A 22,828-nucleotide genomic window follows, 5' to 3' on the forward strand; every position below is an offset into this window, starting at 1 on the left:
TATAGGACTCAGAGGTGGATAGGCCATAAATGTATCAAGTAGAAATACCCCTTTGAGTATTTTCACTGCACAGTATTAATGATGAGTGATTGTTCAATCAATCATTTCCTTGCTTGAAATTAAGAGACAAGAAAAAAAATAATAAGAACCATCACTCTATGTGGAAAAATGGCAAATATCTAGAAAAAGGGTAAAATGGACTGTGCAATTAGGTGACAGCTGTCTAAAGATACAAATGTGATACAATGTGACCTCTGACCTTTATATAATTAGATGAGTAATCACAGGAGAAGGTCATTAAAGAAGCACTGAAATATATATATTTTTTTATTTAATGTGTCTATGTGTGCATGTAATACAGTGTGAATGTATTAATATACTCGCCTACTGCTGCTCTCTTCGGTGTCCAGCATTGTTCTGCTCGTCTTCTTAGTGACGTCACCGCTCTGCAGACTCTCCAGGTCACACTTCACTCTGCGTGAACCCGAAGTGGCTTTTACAATGTAAGTGTATGGAGCCTCAGAATGAGGCTCCATAGGCTTTTGTCACACACACAGGTGGCGCATGTGGTTTGTTGACCCACAGTGCCACGAGGCCGGGCTTACCTAGGAGGGGCGTAGCTAAGCGGTTACCTGGTATTCACTGGAGCTCCTGATGGTGAAGTCAAACTTGAGCTGCAGGTAGCCACCAGGTACCACTCCTAGGCAGTCCCTGGTACTGCAGCTGCTGACCCCAAGCGTCAGGTACGCTGACATGGACTGGGCTCGGAGTAGCTCAGAAAGGCAGGATACGGACTCTGTTTAGACTGCACAGGTTCGGGATCCTCGGGCAGAACAGATACTGACACTGAGTCACAGACAAGGCTGGATTTGGATCCTTGAACAGGTTCTGACAGTACGGACTCTGGAACTCTAACCAGGACTGACAAATGTTTAGGTTCTAGTACTGACAGAACGGTTACAGGTTCAGATATTGCCGGTGAAGTTTCAGGTTTCAGGTTCAGGCCCTGGCCACACAAGGACCAGGGGTTCGGGTTCAGGCCCTGGCCACACAAGGACCAGGGGTTCGGGTTCAGGCCGTGGCCACACAAGGACCAGGAATTCGGGTTCAGGCTCTTTCCACACAAGGACTAGGGGTTCGGGTTCAGGCCCTGGCCACACAAGGACCAGGGGTTCGGGTTCAGGCTCTGGCCACACAAGACCAGGGGTTCGGGTTCAGGCCCTGGCCACACAAGGACCAGGGGTTTGGGTTCAGGATCTTGCCACACAGGGACCAGAGGATTCAGGGACTGGGACCTAGCAAATCACTAGTTGCACAACCACTCACTAATGGGAAAACGTTGCTCAGGCACCTTGCTAATGGGGAGGATGCCTTTTATAATTAGATGCTTCATTGGTTGAGGGGACTTACAATGTGTGTGCGCTGCACCTTTAAGAGCAAGGAAGCGCGCGCACTAGGTGTGCCACTGAGTAGTCAGTGCGACGTGCACAGACAAGAATAAAGCAGGAGATGGGGGGCTCACCGTGCGTCCCTGCATGGTGGGGGAAGGGGAACCATGCAGGGGTGCTGGCATTAGTGTTACAGCTTTCATTGCGAAAGAGACTTCCGGTTCACGCATAGAGCATAGATTGACTCGAAGAGTCGAAGAGCAGTGACGTCACTGAGAAGAACGGCAATGGTTCCCGTAGAGAGCAGCAGTAGATGAGTATATTAATACACTCACACTACCTTACATGCACATATACACGCATTAAAAAAAATAGAGATGGGAGTGCTTCTCTAATATTACTCAACAAGTTATTGCCAGGACAGTCACTAGTCATGGACAGTCCTAATAGCCTGGATATTAATTCTATGTGATGCCAGATGTTTTATCACTCTCAATGGTCTAGAATAGATGATCAAGAGTTGTCTCTGTGGAAAGTTTTATAGCACTAATTGTACTTTTCTTTCTTCAGCGGAACAGTTGTTATAAATAGCTAAAACATTTCTGATGAAGGCTGATATTTCAGGCATAAAAAGCTTCAAAGTAAATCACAAACTCTATTGTAGTTATGCTGGATATGCTTTCAATTATGGGCAGTAGCCTCTTTTTAAAGAAAAAGATTTTGTAAAGCAGTAACAATAAGCTGATACTTCCTGTCCCGTAGGCCACTTGGCTGCATATACAGTACAAACACAAAGATAGTGATTTGCACAAACACTTAAATATATATGTAATATTTTAAATTGTAATATCACTTTATTTATTATGCTTATGAACTTTGAGGTTCTTAGTGCACATTTTGTGTAAAAATTGCAACAAAATTGTATTCGCCCACCACCCACAAAAAGGCAACCGCACTAAGAAGTGTCCCTACACATTGTACCTGTATAACAGTAGACTTATCTCTGTCTTTGAGGCCTTGATTTACAAAATTACTGTAGCAATATTCTAAAATAATTAAAACTAGTTTTGGACAGTTGGGAGGAGTGCACAAGCAAGAAGGAGGCACTCATCACCCCGAAATGTAGAATACAAAAGACAGAGTTAGGCTATGTGCCCACGATGCACAAATGCTCCGGATTTTTCCTGAGCGTTTCTGCATCACCCTGGCAGAAAAAAACGCATGCGGATTGTACATGCGGATTGTACATGCGTTTTTCCTGCCAGGGACAAGCGGATTTGAAGCAAACAGCATGGATTTATATACTGTGACCGAAAGAATGTTTAAAAATAAAAAAATAAATCTATACTTACCTTCTGATGGCCCCCGGAGTCTTGCTTCGCTCCGTCCTGGCTTGCCGGCAGCTCACGGTACACTGAAGGACCTGCCGTCACATGACTATGACGTGAGCGCAGGTCCTTCAGTCCATCGCGAGCTGCCGGCAAGTGAGGACAAGCGCAGCGGGGGCCGTCAGAAGGTAAATATGATATTTATTTTTTATTTTATTCTTTTCTTTATAGGTTCTATGGTACCCGGGTCCGGAGGAGAGTCTCCTCTTCTCCAGACCCGGGTACCATCCGCACATTGGAACGCATGAATTCCGCATGTACAGATCCAGTGATGCGGAATCCATGCGTTCTAATGCAAGTCAAAGGCGGCGAAAACGACGCGCTTCCACCAAATAATTGGTAGTGCTGTGTTTTTTTCCGCAATGATAACCCGCAGCGGAAATTTCCGCAGCATGTGCACAGCACATGCGGATTATCATTCGGGAACATGGCAGGCCTTCTACCATGCGTTTTTTAAGCGTTTCTGCAGCGTTTTTGCCGCTGTGGAAACGCTTAAAAAACGCATTGTGGGCACACAGCCTAAGCCAATAAATCGTAACAAACCAGTTTAAATAAGCACGTGAAATTCAATAGAAAATAACATAAAGATCCAGCAGCAGTCTACAAGCGACAAGATATATACAGACATGTAATATTTTAATATGGCTGTGAGATGTGGACACTCACGAAAGCAGATAGAAGACAAATTGATGCCTTTGAGCTATGGTGCTGGAGAAGACTTCTTCCAATTCCATGGACATCTAGAATCACCAACAATGATATTCTTGATCATTTAAACCCACCTAGAGTGAGTGTTCCTGGAAGTCAATATCACCAGATAGAAACTGACCTAGTTTGGACTTGTGATGAGGTAAATTCACTAGAAAAGGAGATGCTACTCAGATTGAGAAACAGGAGACCAAGGGCCCACTGGCTGGATACTACCAAGAATGATGCTGGAATCAACACAAAGCAATTGAAAAAGCCATAGAAAACAGGGAGGCTTGAGGAGCAATGGCCAACAGAGTATGAGGACGCGGCTGAATGAATAGAATCAGAATCTTTTAATAATTCTAAATTACATTTTTTTGTATGTTTACTATTTTATAAATGTGAGGTTCTTAATGCACATTTTGACCAAATTGTCTGAACCCACCATTCAAAACCAGGTTTGTATCCTACATAGTATACCCAAGATTAGAAAAATTAAAAAAATCAAAAGAACAGCTTTTCATTTTCTTTTTTTGGCAAATGTAGCACAACTCTTGCCCATAGTATGACTGGAGTACTGACGCTGGTGCAAGGGCAGCGGAAAGATGCATCAGATTAACTGATGGTTGTACCCGAAGTACAGAACTTTCATCATTTAGGCCACTAAACATTAGAACCGCAGAACAAATGGCTCCCAATAGAATATGAAGTGTATTGCAATTCATTGAACAATATTAGTCCACCGGTATCACATTTGCCATGTGGATCATGTAAAATATTAGCAAACCCTCTATGAAGAAATGTCTCATTCAACCAAGTATCATCCATTTCAATTACATAGAATACAAATCACATTGTCGTTCTTTGTGATGGAAGGACATTTCTGCTATTGGTATTCATTGCCATTCCCGTTGATGTGCGGTGAGTAACCTCAGAATACATTATATGCTAAATAAAAGTTAAATGTATCAAAGTGTTTTGAAGGAAATCTGTTAGGAGAAGACATTCATCCCGCAGCTCTCGTATCACAGTGTCAAAATGATCTTGTACAGTTTTTCACTTAAGATGAGAATTTGTCATTTTAAGAAATTATTGAAGATACATGTCATCTCCAATATCTGCAGACATTGCATATCAGGGCATACAACACACAGTAACTACATAATAATAGTACAAAATATTGTGGATGTAATAATGATGAAACTTGTGAGCCAGCTCCATACTCCCACTCCCGACTTGTGCCGTACATGTACAGCGGATTTAGAGAAGGAGTTAAATGGTCACAGTTGTTTCAAGCAACTTAGCATAAATTAATAGTACAAGTGAATATAACGAACTTTAGTAATGAAATATAATCACATAAGTGGGACTGCATTCCCCTTCATCTGGTATATGTCAGAATGCCTGGTGCATATTGCCATAAGAACGTAAGAGCTCCTTAAAAATAATCCAAAAAATATTAAAAAGATGACAGCACCAGGGTATTCGAAAAATTGAAGAAGTGTAGATTGATAGAGTGTGATTTTTTGGCTCAACAGTAAGCCGTTCTCAGTTTTAAATTCTTCAGAGGACGTGGTGCTGTTGTCTTTTTCATATTTTTTGGATTATTAACAAAATATGGTACTTTCTCCACTTAAGAGCCACTTGTTCCCCTTCCACCTGATAGAATCACCAACTCTGAAAAATAGCTCAAACCCGTCTTGTTCAAAGCAAGACAGAGCGCCATAATAGGGAGGTATCAGTTTAAACAGCTTATTAAACCCTATGGACAGGGGAGAGGGTGTGAGGATGAGGAACACTCAGCAGAGTGTCAAACTAGTGGTAAACTACATTTTGTAAGACATGCACCGTTAATTGAGATCAATAGATATAAATCTAGAAATGTATTTTCATGTCATGCAGTGTCGAGGGATTTACCTATAGGGGTAAAACCTGGTGACAGGTTTCCTGTAACTTACAGACTGAGGTTGGACAGAATTTGGACAATCAGCTGTACCTTCGCTGGAGTGTGGAGCCCTTACATTATGGTGATCAGTAAGGAACCAGATCCAATGAAATGTTTAACTCCAGAAACCAGTCAACCGATCTCCAACTGTGGTTCTTCTTTTTTAAATATTCTTGGATCATTTGCAATTTAAAAGGAATCTTTCAGCAGGTTTTTGATTTTTAATCTGAAGACAACAGGGGATAGAGGCTGAAACACAGAATTCAGGGATGTGTCACTTGTCAAAGTGTGTGCTGTTGTTTACTAACTGTGAAGGATTTATTCCTAAGAGATTAACATTGTCAGACTAGTCCAGCAACTTCCTCTCCTGAGATAAGCTGCTCACTGTCTATGGACTTTGTACATCCAGAGCCTAGTGTGGGCGGGGTTAGCTGTGGTGTGGGCGGGGTTAGCTTTCTCAGCTCTGCTTCATTCTAAATCTAAAAGCTCTGATTGTGTCAGAACAGCTGCACCCAGTAAACTGAGTGATACATCGTTGGGTTCAGCTTCTCTTTACCTACATTATGCTGCTCTCAGATGAGGTAGCAAAAACTTGCTGACAGATTCCCTTTAATTCTTGCCCGAAATGGTAATGGGATAATTAATTTATTAATGTTATGACACCGTGATGAAAACTTCACATTCATGATTTTATTTTATTCATACACCTTGTACCGCACTGTGACTCCTGTTCCCAGTTTTCTTCATTAGCATTTAATATTGATCTATTGTCTCTGACCCATCCAACAGTATCTGCTACTGAATGTCTGTATTGTGTCTCGCTCCCAATGAGGTCATTTTCTCTATTGATCGGATACATACAGGGGTCTTGTATAAATTACTTGAATAATTTCCACTTGCAATAGCTCCCAAGATGAATATTAGGTTATTATCCTGTGCATCTAAATTGATTTGTCATTGTTATATAAGAGGAAATAGGCTTCCTGCTGCCTTTGTATAATGTGTCATGGTGAGCATATGCCCAAAATTAACACCTGCCCTATGTGTCCCTGCGGATATGTCTTTTCTTACAGTAGGAAAACTGCTGGGATGGATAATGAAATCATAGCTGTTCCACATTATCCTCTAAATCATAAATTTGGGTTGCCATTACTACAGAATAAGTAACTACCCAAAATATATCACTGAACATGTTACATTTTCTAGTAAGCTCGCACTGCTACAGTTTTGGCTCAGCTTTATTATCTGTTTATTCTGGGCACGGGATAAGAAGATAGAATCGCACTGCCAGCTTCACTTCCTTCTCATTAATTGAACATTTGCTCGGTTTCTTAAGAAGTTTGTTTATCTGGCTGCTAATTAGCTTTAAGAATATAGAATGAAATGAATATAGACTCTGTCTTCTTAGACTGATGTAGAAAGCATTGGAAAAATGCTCTACATGGGTAGACATCCTCCATTAGGTCAGTCCGGCTATGCCTTAGGGCTTGCAGTGGATTTAGTGAAGTTTGTCCTGACGTCTACACTAAGAATTAGTCCGCAGTCATGTCCATATTATGGTTAAAGTAGAAAAATCCAAGGCCCCGGAATTATCCCTATCTTTATTGATCATGTCCTATTGAATTGGCTGAAGTGGAGCAGCCTAGTTCCGGGCCGCTGCTACCTTAGGAGGATGTGGAGGAAAATACAGGTGGAAATAGAGTTTATTGTAATGTGTGTGTGTATAACAACGCGTTTCGGTGCAGACTATGCACCTTCTTCAAGCTCAATAAAATATGAGCTAATATAATCACTTAAAGGGAACCTGTCACCAGTTTTTTCCCATATAACCTACAGCCTCCACCTTTCAGCCCTATGTGTCCGCATTCTAAAATGCAATAATACAAAAGAAATACCTTCAATTATTCTCCCCTACGGGGCCTTCGGGGCCGATTGGTGTCGCTGATCTTCATCCTGCGCCTCCTCTCTTTGGCCTAGGGGCCACGATGCAGAAATGCTCCAGATTTATGCTGCATCTCCCTGGCAGGAAAAACGCAGGCGGATTTTACATGCGTTTTTCCTGCCAGGTAAAAGCGTTTGTCAAGCGTTTTTGCATGCATTTTCGCATGCGGGTTATCAAGCTCTTTTCCAAGCGATTTTAGCATCAAACGCGTTGTTTTATATATTTTTGGATCATTTTTTACAATAATCTTGATTTCCACTGGTATTTGCCTCCACATCCTATACGGTTTTTACTGCACAGTCAAAAATATCGCATGCAAATGCTCACCTATTGGTCCTTCTTTTAATGTCCCTATGTGTGTGTTCACACTCGAGCATTATTTTATTGTTTACATGCATTACATTGAACTGACCTGTATTATTTCTATTGCCAGTTGCTAACCTCACATCTGCCTTCAACCATCACATATCTGAGCTGAGTTTGTTCTGGTTATTGGCATTCTAGGACATGAGGCCCTGCACAAAAAACAGATATAGAGAAAACTAACGTTCACACAGTGCAATCATAGGAACTTGGATAAAATGCGTCCGTCTACAAACTGTTTACATACAGAACTGCAAATGCAGCTCTTACCTATAAAGCTGCGTTCACACACAGGGGTCATGCTGCTGCTTTAAACCACAGCAGCTCTGTGCCAGGGTGGTCTTTCTGCTGTTTCCCTGCACAGTCACTTAAGCTTGATGGGAAACAGCTGTTTCACCTTCACAGCCCCATGGCCTTTACTATTGGCGACGCGGTCATGGAAGTGTCTCTCTGCAAGGTAAGCGATTGTACAGGGAAACGGTGGAAAGAACGTAGACGTAAAGGTCTGCTGCAACTTAAAGCCACAGCATGACTACTGCGTGTGAACACAGCCTGAGGCCGTAACACATTTTCACGGCGGTCATTAAGGGTACTTATTCCTCAGCGCCGTGAAAATGCGATGCTGAGGAACAAGAGAATGGCACCGCCCGGCGGTGGCAATTCCTGCGGGTGTCAGCTGTGTGTGACAACTGACACCCTGCAGTATCAACCCTGGCCGGTCTCGATGCTGATCGGGGCCGATTAACCCCTTAAATAACGCTGTCAATCGTGATAGCAGTATTTAAGTTGTTACAAGGGGGTCTTGCGGCCCCCTTAGTAACCATCGGACCCCTGCGATGAGAATCGCGGGTCCCGATGGTTACCATGGTAGCCTGAGATCATGTGATGACCCCAGGGTACGGTGGCCTGTGAGATCCAGCAATTCGCTGGATCTCACAGGCAGAGTCAGTGAGTCAGACATGGTTCACCATACATCTAGATAAGTTCCCTGAGGGGTGTAGTTTCCAAAATGATGTCACTTGTGGGGGGTTTCCACTGTTTAGGCACATCAGGGGCTCCCCAAACACGACATGGTGTCCGCTAATTATTCAAGCAAATTTTACATTCAAAAAGTCTAGTGGCGCCCCTTCCCTTCCGAGCCCTGCCGTGCGCCCAAACAGTGGTTTTCCCCAACATATGGGGTATCGGCTCACTCAGGAGGAATTGCACAGCAAGTTTTGTGGTCCATTTTCTCTCTTTACCCTTGTGAACATAAAATTTTTTGTCTGAAGTAAACATTTTGTGAAAAAAAGTTAAATGTTAATTTTTTCCTTCCACGTTGCTTCAGTTCCTCTGAAGCACGTGAAGTGTTAATAAACTTCTTGAATGTGGTTTTGAGCACCTGGAGGGGTGCAGTTTTTAGAATGGTGTCACTTTTGGGTATTTTCTGTCATATAGATTCCTCAAAGTGACTTCAAATGTGATGTGGTCCCTAAAAAAATGGTTTTGTAAGTTTTGTTGTAAAAATGAGAAATCGCTGGTCAACTTTTAACCCTTCTAACTTTGGAACAAAAAAAAAATTTGGGTTCCAAAATTGTTCTGATGTAAAGTAGACATGGGGAAAATGTTATTTATGAACTATTTTGTGTGACATATCTCTCATTAAGTACATAATTGGCTCCGTCCTTAAGGGGTTAACATTGCAAAGTGTAGGAGAAGCTTTGTAATTTATTTCTTTCTTTATTCATACTGGAAAAACATGAATGACACACTGATGGTAAAAACAGACACACTGATGGTAAAAACTGACACATGGATGACACACTGATGGTAAATACAGACACACTGATACACTGATGGTAAATATGGACACTGATGACACTGATGGTAAATACGGACACACTGATGACACTGATGGTAAATACGGACACACTGATGACACTGATGGTAAATACGGACACACTGATGACACATTGATAACACCGGTACCAGTTTTTCACGCATGTGTGTGAAGGAGGCCTCAGACTGTGTGCCCACTATAAGTTTTTGACGCTGCGTATTTTCGCTGTGTCAAAACGCAGCGTCTTATAGTTGCAACAAAGTGTATAGGATTATAGAAATCTCCTGCCCACCGTGCTAAAACGGACCTGCGGTGCGTGTTTGAAATCCGCATGTCAATTTCTCTTGGGGGTACACTGAGTTTTATGTGCGGATATTTCCCATAGAATTGCATCAGATGCAGAAAATCTGTTTTTAGTGCCTTTCCGCAGCCTAAATGCATGCAATCTGCACATGACTGTATCAATAAAGTTTTGTCAAAGCCAAATACCAGGATGTATCAAAAACAAATCAGCTTTTTTTTAAAACATGACACCAAAAAGAGACAAAAAACGCAGCATCAGAAACGCAAGTAACCTAATGTACGTAATAGGTGCAGGAAATCTGTAACATGAAAAGCTCAATGTGGGAACGTAGCCTTAGGGCGCATTTATATTATTAATATGAGATATTTTTAACCTTTTTTTTGTGCAACTTTAATGGGAGAAAAACACTAAAAACTCATAATGACAAATGGGGATGATAATAAACCTGCAGAAGCCATCAAGACAATGTAGGTGCAAAATAATGTGGATGGAGCTGTCACTATGGACAGATGGCTAGTATTCTTCTTGTAGACCTCCCTTTATATACAAGTTATTATGTCATTATTGTGTAATGTAGTATTATATCACATAATAACCTGTTGGGTGATCTTTGCTTTTTTACAGCATTTTTATGTCTGGCAGCAGTTGAGTGCTTTCCATCCAGATGTGTGGATTGGCTCGGTCCTGCCTGGTCCCAGCACGTAGGGGGTTAAGCGTTGCCTCGCAGGCTGGAGTGAGCCCTGATGCATTGTGGTGGTTCCCGGTAGCTTCCATGGCTGGGCTGCATTGATAAGAGCATGTGGCAGGGGTCTCCTGGCTGCTCCAGCAGCTCTCAGTGCAGCCATGCACCCGGCAGCTCGCTGACTGAGGAAGCCATGCTCACACATTCCTTTTATTTCATTGTTTTTTAGATCTTCTTCTCCGTCTTAATGTTAACGTGAATTATTTTGCTGCAGCCACGAGCTTCCTGAGGGAATGAAGGGCAGGGGCTGCTGGGAGTCGCCATCCGCTCGTTCCTTCTGCAACACCGGCTGTCTGAATAAGTATAAGAAGGGTTAGTGGCCTCCCCGGCGCGCTGACACAGCCCCTAGTATTCTGCACTTCAGGGGGGAAAGAGTGCTGTCCTGCGGGGATTGTTATTGCATGCCGGGCAGAGGCGGGTGTGAGCCGCGGGCATGACTATGTTCTTCTGTTCTCCTTCGGACACGCTGGCTGTTAGCAGGCTCGGCTTCCCTGCCTCCGAGCTGTCATGTGGTACGATGCGATCTGGAGGCGAGGTGGGACGCCGCCTGCACCTCTGCAGGTGGAGGAGGATTTGCACCATGACGGAGCGGTATGATTCACTGTACAACTTTTACGTCAGGAGACTAAAGCATCCATTTTGTTTCTCAATAATGGAGGTAGAATTGTGAGGTTTACAATCAGTAAATGTATAGGACGGTTATGAAATTTTAATTCTGCTTGACTGCCAACATTTCAGTCGCTTGTATTATACAGTATGTATTGAGGAAATAACACAGAAATGCGGGGTCATCCTCAAAGTCATGAGATGCTTCGTGAATTGCTGATTGTGATTATGGAGATGTATAGAACTCCGGCATTATTAGTCCCAGGCTTGGACTGGCCCACAGGAGAACCGGAGAATCCCCCGGTGGGCCACCACCTTCATATGAGCAGTACTTGGCACTATATACTTGAGTCACTACAAGGGCAGCATCTTATTCATGTAACAATCTACCCAGTTCATTGTTATATAAATCTGTGATTGAGGATAACGTCACATTTGCATGTAGCTGAAAAGTAGGGCCCTGGAATTGGTTACTGGTGGGCCCTTGGCATCCACATGTGCCTGCTGCCAATTTATAGTAACCACTGGAACTGATACTAATATATGGTGTAAGCATAATGAATACCGCCCATGCCACATGTTCCTGCAGAACTCCAATCACAAAGATAGAAATACTTTCATCCCACAAATCGCACTTATTGGCGGTTCAAAGATGATGAGATCTCCGTACTTCTGTCCACTCAGTAGTCCACGTTCACACGTTCAGTATTTGGTGAGTTTTTACCTCAGTATTTGTAAGCCAAAACGAGGAGAGGAACAATCAGAGGAAAAGTATAATAGAAACACGTCACCACTTCTGGATTTATCACCCACTCCTGGTGTTGGCTTCCAAATACTGAGGTAAAATACTGACCAAATACTCAACGTGTGTACACAGCCTTAGGCTGTGTGCCCACGATGCGGTTTTGGTGCGTTTTTGGTGCGTATTTGCAGCGCGTAAATGCTCCAGAAACACATTGCATACCTTATCCCATGACTTCCTATGACATTCTGCAAGTTCTGTGCACATGGTCAGGATTTTTTCTGCGCAGATTTTTACTCGCAGAAAAAATACGGACATGACCAATTCTTGTGCGTTTCTGCATGCAGATTTGCCTATACAATGCATTGGAAAAACGTATGGCAAATACGCATCAAAAACGCATGTAAAAACTGCATGCGTTTTTCTGCCAAGGAGATGCAGAAATGCTCAGGAAAATTTCTGCTTCATTTCTGCATTCTGCATCTGCCTAGAGATGCCATGACCTAATCTGCCCTCCCTCCACGTGAATACTCCCCCTGCTAAGATACACACCGGGGGGGGGGGGGGGGGGGGGGGGGGGCATTCCTGCTTGGGATAATGACATCACTTCATGTAGATAATGATAATGTATTTCACTGATAAAAGCAGGTAGTGAGATCCATGAGGCACAGATAGGTCAGATTTGGAGGGTGGGAGATTTTAGTTTTCACGTGGGGCCTTTCTTTAATGTTCAGCAAAAAAAAAATACTAATTTTATTATTGTTTTTTCAATAAATTTAAACTTGCCTGAAGGCCTCATTCACGCATTCTTGTTTAAACATGGACGTGAAATACTGTTACCGCTGCCATCAGTGTTGTGCATCCGTGTGTCCGTTTTTACCATCCGTGTCATCAGTTTTTTTTCACGAATAGATAAAGAAATAAATGAATGACGAAGCTTCTCCTATACTTTGCTATGTCAAACATGGACAGCACACATCGTGTACACTGATGCCATCTGTGTGCTATACATGTTGTTCACTTCCGCTTAGACTTGTATTGGCCTTTTTTATTCGTAATACCAGGAAAAATGGACATGTCTCCGTATATTTTGCACAAACACACTGTCCATAAAGAACACGGACATGTGAATAGCAACATAGATTATAATGGGTACGTGTTGTGTCCTTGACTAAAAAAAAATGGGTGCAACACTTACAGTACGTCTGAATGAGGCTGTGTGCCCACGTAGCGTTTTACAAGCGTTTTTGATGCGGAATTTCCGCAGCGGAAACGCTTGTAAAATGCTTGGTAACCCGCACCCCATGATCCCCAATGGGTTTCCGCAACTTCTATGCACATGCTGCGGTTTTTTCCGCAGCGTTTATGCCGCGTTCAAAAATCCGCAGCATGTCATTTAATTTTGCGTTTCCGCATGCAGAATTGCCTTTGTCCAATGCATAAAAAACGCAAGGCAATTCCGCATGTGGAAAACGCGTGAAAAACGCGCGAAAAAAGCGCGATAAACGCGTGCGGAATTCCGCATGCGTTTTTCCGGGAGAGGACTTGCATTTATGCAGCAGAAATTTTCTGCTTCATAAATGCAACGTGGGCACATAGCCTGAGGCCTAATGGAGTTTGTACTAGACGACCCCTTATCATTGGTCCCAGGGTACTGGGTTAAGTGAGAAACATCTATACTTACCTTCCAGACTGGTGCCGCTGCTCTCCGCTGTGTATCCACCACCGGTCTGGGGACATTATGTAAACAAACTCATGTGACCACTGCAGGCGATCAGCTGCCTCTGATCAGCACTTGCCATTTTGTCCAAATGAAAGAAACGCTGTTCTTCCTCTCTGACAAAACTGTCAATGCATCACAACGGCCACATGACATTATTAACATGGCAGGGCTGAGAGTGGAGCAATAGCATCAGTCTGGGCGGTAAGTATAGATCTTTTATCTTTCTGCAGGACCACGGGGTCATTGATAAGGGGTAGTGCAGATCCGCTTTACTTTGGGGGTGAGTTAACACAATAGAGTTGCAATCCCCCTACTACGTGTTTATAAAGAAATTGTATAACTGATGTAAAAACTTTAAAAATTTGCAGCTTCCGCTACTTTTTAATACTGTATATCTAAATGTTGAGGAAAAAAACAACCACAGGAAATCTCACTTTTCCCACATTCTTGTAGGTCTTAACAGAATGTTCTTTGGCTAAGGAATGCATTATTTATTTATTATACTTTCCTTATATAGCGCCATCATATTTTTCAGCGCTTTACAGACCTCATCATTGCTGTCCCCATTGGGGCTCACAATCTAAATTCCCTATCAGAATTTCTTTGGAACTTGGGAGGAAACCGGAGAACCCAGAGGAAACCCATACAAACATACAAAGTCCTTGCAGGTGTTGTCCTTGGTGGGATTTGAACCCAAGACCCCAGTGCTGCAAAGCAAGTGCTAACTACTGAGCCACCGTGCTGCCCTACTGTATGTCTTATAAAAGCACTAGAATAAATCCATTTACAGTTCTTTATATATTTTTTAATGGGAAACTGTCATCAGTTTATTGATGTAACGGGCAGCATGAAATCCCAACAGGGTCCTTCATTACAGAGCGCAATGTATTACCGACACATAGAAAAATGTTATTGTTGGGGGTCTTCCCTTTGGGCAGTGAACTTACTGACATGTAGTGCATCACTGAGGTTGTTGCCCACTGCAGAGGAAACACACATCGCATGCACCAGGCCGGGAACACACAGTGCACCTGCTACCTTCAGTACTAATCACATTGACTGCTCTAAAGGTGCAGCCGTCCATCAGGGCCAGTGGGGCATTGTTAGGTAGGGTTTACTGTAAGAATAGATGCCAGCACTGCAACCAACCCACAAAACAGATCATGTACATAAGAGAAAAACTTGATTTTCTTTCCATTAATAAATTCATTATTTTGTCACACAAGTAGATATACGAATGTCTTAAAGTTCTAAACCCAGAGCTGTAGAAAGATTATGTTTCCTCAGTGTACATAGGAGTTTTCTCTAGTAATTAGAATTTTGGGAAATGTAGTCTTTATCCAAAGAACTGTATAGTAATGTGATGTAGAAAATATTGCTGTGAGTTCAGTTAAAGGGGTTATCCAGGACTATTTTATTTTTTTCTCATGGATTTGGAACTCAAAGGCAGATAGTTAATAAATTATCTGCCTCTTGTGCCCGGCGCAGGGTTAAAGCGATCACAGACAGCTCCAGTTTCTGCTGCTTCACATCAACCGGAGCAGCTCTTCATGTTCTGGGTTGTAAGGTCTAACGGGCATGACTGTGGGCGTTAAGCAGTGGGGAGCTGGCTGTCAATCAGCATGACATCTGCCAGTCATGCCCCGTCAACAGAGCAGAGCGGAAGAGAAGAAGCTGCTCTGTCGACTTGACGTCAGTGGAAGCGGCAGAATCACCGGTAGGAGCAATCCGTGACCACTTCTGAGCTGGCAGAGATTGGCACTGGGCACAGCAAGCAGGTAGTTAGCAACTACCTACCTGGAAGTTCTTAGAGCCATAAGGAAAAAAATAAAATATTCCCAGATAAACCTTCAGTGGTTACTTGTAAGGTCATGACTGACCAGAGGTTTGTTGACTTTCCAGTGATAACCTGCAGAATTGTGAATGCAGCTTTGATATCTGTAGATCAGTAGTAATGTAATGTCCTTATGCGGTTGCTTAATTTTCCATGCAGATTATTCTTAATATGCAAATTGTAAAATGGTACTAGACAGTGAATATACTTTGTAAAAGGATATGTACAATTCACGCCTGTGTGAACAGGTTACTTGGATGCAACATTGCAGATAATGATGATGCGGAAGTAGTCAATTAAAGCTATTTTCCTACCACAGAATGAAAGTTTATCTATGGGATCAGGTGGTTATTCGGGTATTGGGTAACAAGTCACACAATGTTTTTGATAATGACAATAACAACAATGTAATAATTACAGTATCCTGTTCTATCCAGTTATCTGTTAAACGATTATTAATGTCTTTCTGTCTTAATCTAAGGGGGTCACTCCCAAAGATAGGCCCGCTACTGTAATATACTCTTCTGATTATTATACTGGCACTAACTGGGGTCATCGCTATTTCCCGCTAGGCCGCAAGTCCTACATAAGCGGGTCAGTTAGTACCCTGTGTGTGTTCATCACACTGGCCTCCTTCGGTCCCTTCTGAAGTGCGGCCCTGCCCCACACCCTGTACCGTACGTCTATGCTGGAAGTAAGTGCCCGGTTCACTCATGTCTCCTTGTCACCACGGAAGACGTCTAGCCTCGTATAATGATCAGCGTCCGACATTTGGTGCTGGACCTGCGGCGTCTGGATATCGGGTCTTGACTGGATAAGGCTGTTCTTAGGGTCTTGACCAACGGAGTCTGGGCTTCGGTGCTTTCACTTGCCGGCGCCAACTGACTTCCCTTCTTACCACTCCGGCCTTTTATATTTGGTAACTGTCCCACAGCTACCACCTGATCTGGCATCCCTTTCAAGTTCATCCCTCCTGAAATGCTTCCTCCATCTTTTAGTTCCGCCCTACCCTGTTCGCTCTGCAGATGGCGACATTTGGTCTTGCATTCCATAGAACGTTGACAAACCACATCTTCTGCTCCCCACTCCAATACACCTGTGTGAGAACACCCCCTGGTTGTATACTGCATTAGGCTGTACTCTGAATTGTGAACCTGATACCGTTAGGCCCATAGATGTGTCCTTCCTTACTCTGGATTTGAGATGTCCCAAGATGGGTAGCTTATGATGACCAGATGTAAGAAAAAAAGTTGTGCGTTACTCTGTCAGGCATTGTGAGTAATACAAAATTATTATTTTATTTTTTACAAATGTGGTCATCTTGGGATAGCTTGAACCTAGAAGGAATGTAAGGAAGAACACATCTGTACTGTACACTGGTTGCATGGCTATGAGTTGTATTAAAGGGGTGCTCCGAAATCCAAATTAAATCTTATCCTAAATCCCTATCTATTCATTGCCGTAAGCTAACCTATTTTATGATATACTGTAATTAAAAATGTCCTATCCTTACACTGTCTGCTTTTTTTTCTTATTTCCTTTTTGATGAAGTTTTGTTTAAGAATCCCAGTGCATGCTGGGATACTCAAACGAAGCGTCATCAGAGGGCAGAGGCTGCTGTCACTGCTGCAGCCCCTACCCCTTCACTGAAACAAAGTGTCATCAGCAGGGCCAGTCTTAGACAAAGTGGGGCCCAAATGCTAACATTTTGCATCATCACAAATAAACATTTAGGTTACATTACATGCTCAGGATGCAGATACAGTTGGCGGAGGGGCCTGGAGCCAGAGCGTTCCCAGGGTCAGAAAAGATTGGGGGCCAAGCAAAGATTTGTCGCCCCCCCCCCCCCCAACTTTCTCTTAAATTTTTTTTTTTAACACTGAATATAACACAGTGAGTGATAAGTAAATACTGATAATGTAGTAGATGTCACCTGCAGTCCTATGTTACACAATGGACACCATGTTCAGAGGCAGTGACACATGGAGACATTGATTTTCTTGAAAGAGGTGCCTCTTTCTCCTAGGGAAAGTATGTCTTCTGCCATCTTGCTGCTCCTGAAGACAGTCTGCTAGGGTCCTCTAGAGTGCACCACAAAAGATAGAATTAGATAACTGTAGGATACTACTGATAGGGCCACTATGACTGTGGCAGTGTATAAGGAGGAAATCTTTGATAAAGGAACTGTATTTGGGAACAGTATTCATGGGGCACTGTAACTTAGGGCATATTAGATGTCAAGTCTCTCGTTTGAGCATTTTTCATTGTTTATAGAACTGCCACATATACAAGTGCAGTTCCATAGTCCATGAATGGAGCGGAGGTCGAGCATACACACCACCGCTACTCCGACTCCCCTCATACTTGGCTCATGTTTAAGTGATAAATTTACTGTAGCTCAGATTCATCTCAGCTAAAAGTCTAGACCCTTAGATCAGGAATAGGACAGACATTTATAGGACATTTCATAACTTTCCCAAATTCTTATGAAAAAATATTGCCTACAAACTGCATTGAACTACTGTACCCAATTTACTATATATTTTAGGAGTTGGAGTGGATAACTTACTATTTTGGAAAGAACCCTTAAAAAGCGTTGTCTAGTTATGACATTTAGGACCTATCCTTAGTATAGGGCCTTACGATGAGTCGTCAGTATCAAATTGGTGGGGGTCTGACACATGGCACCCCAAACAATCACTTTCTATCAGCTCTCTTGAATTGGAGTTGAAGTGCAGTACTTGGCAGTGGCTGATAACAGTTGTCATATGTCTGACAACTTCTCTTAGCATCTACAAAGGGAACCTGACATACATTCCTGCTATCTACATCACAGGCTCCATGGATCAGGCACTGGCTGCGTTACTGCAGTCATGTATGTATACAGAGAGACCTGACAGCCTGCCATGGACCGAACTCGGACTAGTCAGCCAAGACACATAGGCCCTAATTCATTAAGGTGTTTATGCCAGAATTCTGCTGTAAAACACATTAATAAGTCACAACATTTTGCATACTTTGGAATTTACACAAAAATTGTGCAATTTTGGTGTTTTCACACCAGTTCCGCTCAGCTTTGCCAAAATGGGCCAAGCCTGGCCAGGGCTAATTCATAAAAAGTTACGCCAATTTTACTTCAGTCCCTGACTGGAATAATCTTTCTGGCAGCACACCCCTCATTAAAGGGAACCTGTCATATCCCAAAACACTTTGACCCAGCAGATATGGGATTAATCTGCAGGTTCATAGCGTTCTTTACGCTTTTTCAGCTTTTTTGGGGTGCGGATGTTTGCTGTATCTGTTTACCTTAGTATGTTTAAGGCCACGTTCATATGTTCAGTATTTGGTCAGTATTTTACTTCAATATCTGTAAGCCAAAAAAAAGAGTGAGTGGGTGATAAATCCAGAAGTGGTGAAGTGTTTCTATTATACTTTTTCTCTTATTGTTACACTCCTGGTTCTGGCTTACAAAAACTGATGTGAAATACTGAACGTGTGAGCGTGGCCTAATAAAGTTTATTTAATTCACCAAAAAACACTTAAAAAATGTAGTGAAAAACGCTGTTGCGACATTCAAGCTTTTTTCACTTTTTCATTGCTTCTTTCTATGGGTGAAAAAATGATGAAACAATTGACACGTGCTTGTTTTTTTTTCTGAGTGAATTTCAGAACTGCAGCGATTTTGAAATCTGCAGCATGTCAATTCTTTCAGCGTGTTTTTATCCATAGAAAGCAATGAAAAAGCGAAAAAAAGCTGCAGATATTGCAACGGAGTTTTTCGCTGCATTTTTGGTGAACTAAACTAACTTGTACTTGCACACATGTCATCTGCAAAAATGCTGATTCATGCGCCAGCAGTGCAGGCAACACAAGTCTCATGTGGGGTTCAATTTAGAAGCATTTTATATATAAAATATGTGTGCATGTATATAATATATATAAATATATATATTAAAAAAGGTATATACTGATACTACATACTTGTACTATATATGTGGTATAGTCTACCCTTATTAGTTCACATGGGAATTCATTTACTTCTATATAATGAATACCCTGGTTCAGCAGACAGTATCCCTGTTTTGTGTCATCCAAACAGTAGTGACAGGAGTTGCCCTGTCAGAGAGTATAAGCAGTGATTAGTGACAGTGGTCGGCGCTGGTCGCTGCTGTGTGTGGCTGTGAAACCTAATCCTGCAGCGATCAGCACGGAGCTCTGACATCACAGTGATCCCCCAATGTATTCCCCCAGGGCCCATAAGTGTTTCTCTAAATACCTTGTGGTGCCTTTTCTGCCTGTGAGCGGCGCTATAACTGGCCGCTCACAGGCATCACGTGACCCCCGGCTGCCGCCGGCTCTGACATCCGCTGACATCACGACAAGTCCAGGCTGCAGCCGAGGGTCCCTTTTCCGCGTTCCACCAGTGGCTGCTGGGTTGTGGACGGGGTTACCCCGCGAGTCACACCCGGCATCCACCGCGTGCTCTCCTTCTCCTCTTTTACTGGGAAAGCGCGCGGTGGATGCTGGGTGTGATGCGCGGGCAGGGCCGGCTCCAGATTTTTCTGGGCCCCAGGTGAAAGAGTCTCAGTGGACCCTTTTAACACATACCATGATTCATGATGCACAGATACTGCAGAGAAATATATATATATATAGTACAATGCAAAGATTTCACTTCTTACATTACATGAGTGATATCTATTGTAAATTCTACAATACCTCAGAAACCGGCGAATCGCTCCACACAGTATACTGGCCCCCATAAAATGCTCCATACAGAATGCTGGTCCCCATAAAATGCTCCATACAGAATACTGGCCCCCATAAAATGCTCCATACAGAATACTGGCCCCCATAAAATGCTCCATATGGAATACTGGCCCCCATATAACGCTCTGTACAGGATACTGGCCCCCATATAACGCTCCGTACAGGATACTGGCCCCCATATAACGCTCCGTACAGGATACTGGTCCCCTTATAACGCTCCATACAGGATACTGCCCCCCATATAATGCCCCATGCAGGATGTCACCCCCTATATAATGCCCCATGCAGGATGTCACCCCCCCATATAATGCCCCATGCAGGATGTCACTCCCCCCCATCCAGGATGTCACCCCCATATAATGCCCCATGCAGGATGTCACTCCCCATATTATGCCCCATGCCGGATGTCACTCCCCCCCATCCAGGATGTCACCCCCATATAATGTCCCATGCAGGATTTCACTTCTCCCCCCCCCCCCCATATAATGCCCTATGCAGGATGTCCCTTTCCCCCATATAATGCCCCATGCAGGATGTCCCTTTCCCCCCATATAATTCCCCATACAGGATGTCCCCTCACCCCCCCCATATAATTCCCCATGCAGGATGTCACTTTCCCCCACCATATAATGCCCCATGCAGGATGTCCCTTTCCCCCACCATATAATGCCCCATGCAGAATATATCACCCCCCCTCTTTTATAATGCCCCATGCAGGATGCCCCTTTCCCCCCCATATAATGCCCCATGCAGGATGTCCCTTTCGCCCACCATATAATGCCCCATGCAGGATATCACCCCCTCTCTTTAAAATGCCCCATGCAGGATGTCCCCCCCCCCCCCCATATAATGCCCCATGCAGGATGTCCCCTCTCCCCCCCCCCATATAATGCCCCATGCAGGATGTCCCTTTCCCCCACCATATAATGCCCCATGCAGGATGTCCCTTTCCCCCACCATATAATGCCCCATGCAGGATGTCACCCCCTCTCTTTAAAATGCCCCATGCAGGATGTCACCCCACCTCTTTATAATGCCCCATGCAGGATGCCACCCCCCCATATAATGCCCCATGCAGGATGTCACCCCCACTCTTTATAATGCCCCATGCAGGATGTCACCCCCCCATATAATGCCCCATGCAGGATGTCACCCCCCCTCTTTATATTGCCCCATGCAGGATGTCACCCCCTCATATAATGCCCCATGCAGGGTGACAACCCCCCCTCTTTATAATGCCCCATGCAGGATGACACCCCCCCCATATAATGCCCCATGCAGGATGTCACCCCCCATATAATGCCCCATGCCTCCATACATTAAAAAAAAAAAATCAAATACCTCACTCCTCCTCACCTGCGGCCGCTGCTCAGGTCCGGACTCCAGCGTCGCCGGCGTCGTCCCGCTCTGCGCTGCCTGTGATGGCTCAGGGGAGGGCGTGGTGGAAAGACGTCACCGCACCCTCTGACCTGAGACGTCACAGGGAGCGCACAGCAGGAAGACAGCGGATCTGAGGAGGCACGGGGAGAGGTAAGTATCCGGCTGCCGGGGCCCTGAGCAAGCAGGGGAGAAGGGCGGGCGCTGGCACCGCTCTCCTCCGCCCATAGCCCGGCGGGGTGCCCGACCACGAGTGGGCCCCCCAGCCTGCTCATGGCCCCGGCACTTGCCCGGGTGCTGACGCCGGTCCTGCTTGCCGGGTAACCTCGCCCACAACCCAGCAGCCACCACGGGGAGCGCGTCACTGATGTCACGCCTCACTTGATGTGACATCAGTGACGGGTCACGTGATGCCTCTGAGCGGCCAGCGATAGCGCCGCTCAGTGGCAGAAAAGGTACCGCAAGGTATTTACAAAAACACTTCTGGGCCCATTGGGGGGTTCATATAAAGTAGTGGACAACTTCTTTAAAGGGGTTGTGCACTACTTTAGATTATCCCCCCAGGGCCCCTAAGCCTTTTTATAAATACCTTCCGTTACAGATAATGCCTGTGAGCAGCGTTATCACTGGCCGCTCACAGGCATCACGTGACCCCCCGACTGCAGCCGGCTCTGACATCCGCTGATGTCACGACAAGTGCTGGCAGCAGCCGGGGGTCTTTGTCTTCCTGGTTCCATGGTCACACCCGGCATCCACCGCGCGCTCTGCCTCTCCTCATTCATTGGGAAAGCGGTAACCCCACCCACAACCCAGCAGCCTCCACGGGGACCCCATCGCTGACTCACGCCTCACTTGTCGTGACGTCAGCGCAGGGTCACGTGATGCCTGTGAGCGGCCACCGATAGCGCCGCTCACAGGCATTATCTGCAACGGAAGGTATTTACAAAAAGTCTTAGGGGCCCTAGGGGGATACATTGGGGGAATAATATAAAGTAATGGACAACTTCTTTAATCACTGCTCTCTGACAGCGCTGCCTGGTATTGCTGCTGTGGGAAATAAAACAGAATTTCTGACTGAGGCTCACCTGCTCTTGCAAGAGTTCGTGAGAAGCTGCCGGAGCTTCAGCCAAAGCGTGTGCACACTGCGATCTGTAGCGGTTGAAAACACAGGAGCAGGGAGAGAGCGGGAAGCTGT

The 22,828-nt window shown here is 44.3% G+C and overlaps 1 protein-coding gene across 4 annotated transcripts in view; it reads left to right on the forward strand.

Moving 5' to 3' along the window:
* The window catches only part of OSBP2 (oxysterol binding protein 2), a 413,576-nt gene that overhangs the window by 75,434 nt on the left and 315,314 nt on the right, over positions 1–22,828 (forward strand). Inside the window, exon 1 of one of the 4 annotated variants that reach the window (XM_073676417.1) lies at positions 10,630–10,893. The exons of the other annotated variants lie outside the window; for them this stretch is intronic. Coding sequence (XP_073532518.1) covers positions 10,815–10,893 — 79 coding nt within the window. The 5' untranslated portion in view covers positions 10,630–10,814. Of the gene's footprint in view, positions 1–10,629; positions 10,894–22,828 lie in introns of those variants that run through there. 4 annotated transcript variants of the gene reach the window in all.

The sequence above is a fragment of the Phyllobates terribilis genome, unplaced genomic scaffold (genome assembly GCF_046119375.1).
Source record: "Phyllobates terribilis strain yellow unplaced genomic scaffold, ASM4611937v1 Scaffold_1__5_contigs__length_1240528914, whole genome shotgun sequence".
NCBI lineage: Eukaryota > Metazoa > Chordata > Amphibia > Anura > Dendrobatidae > Phyllobates > Phyllobates terribilis.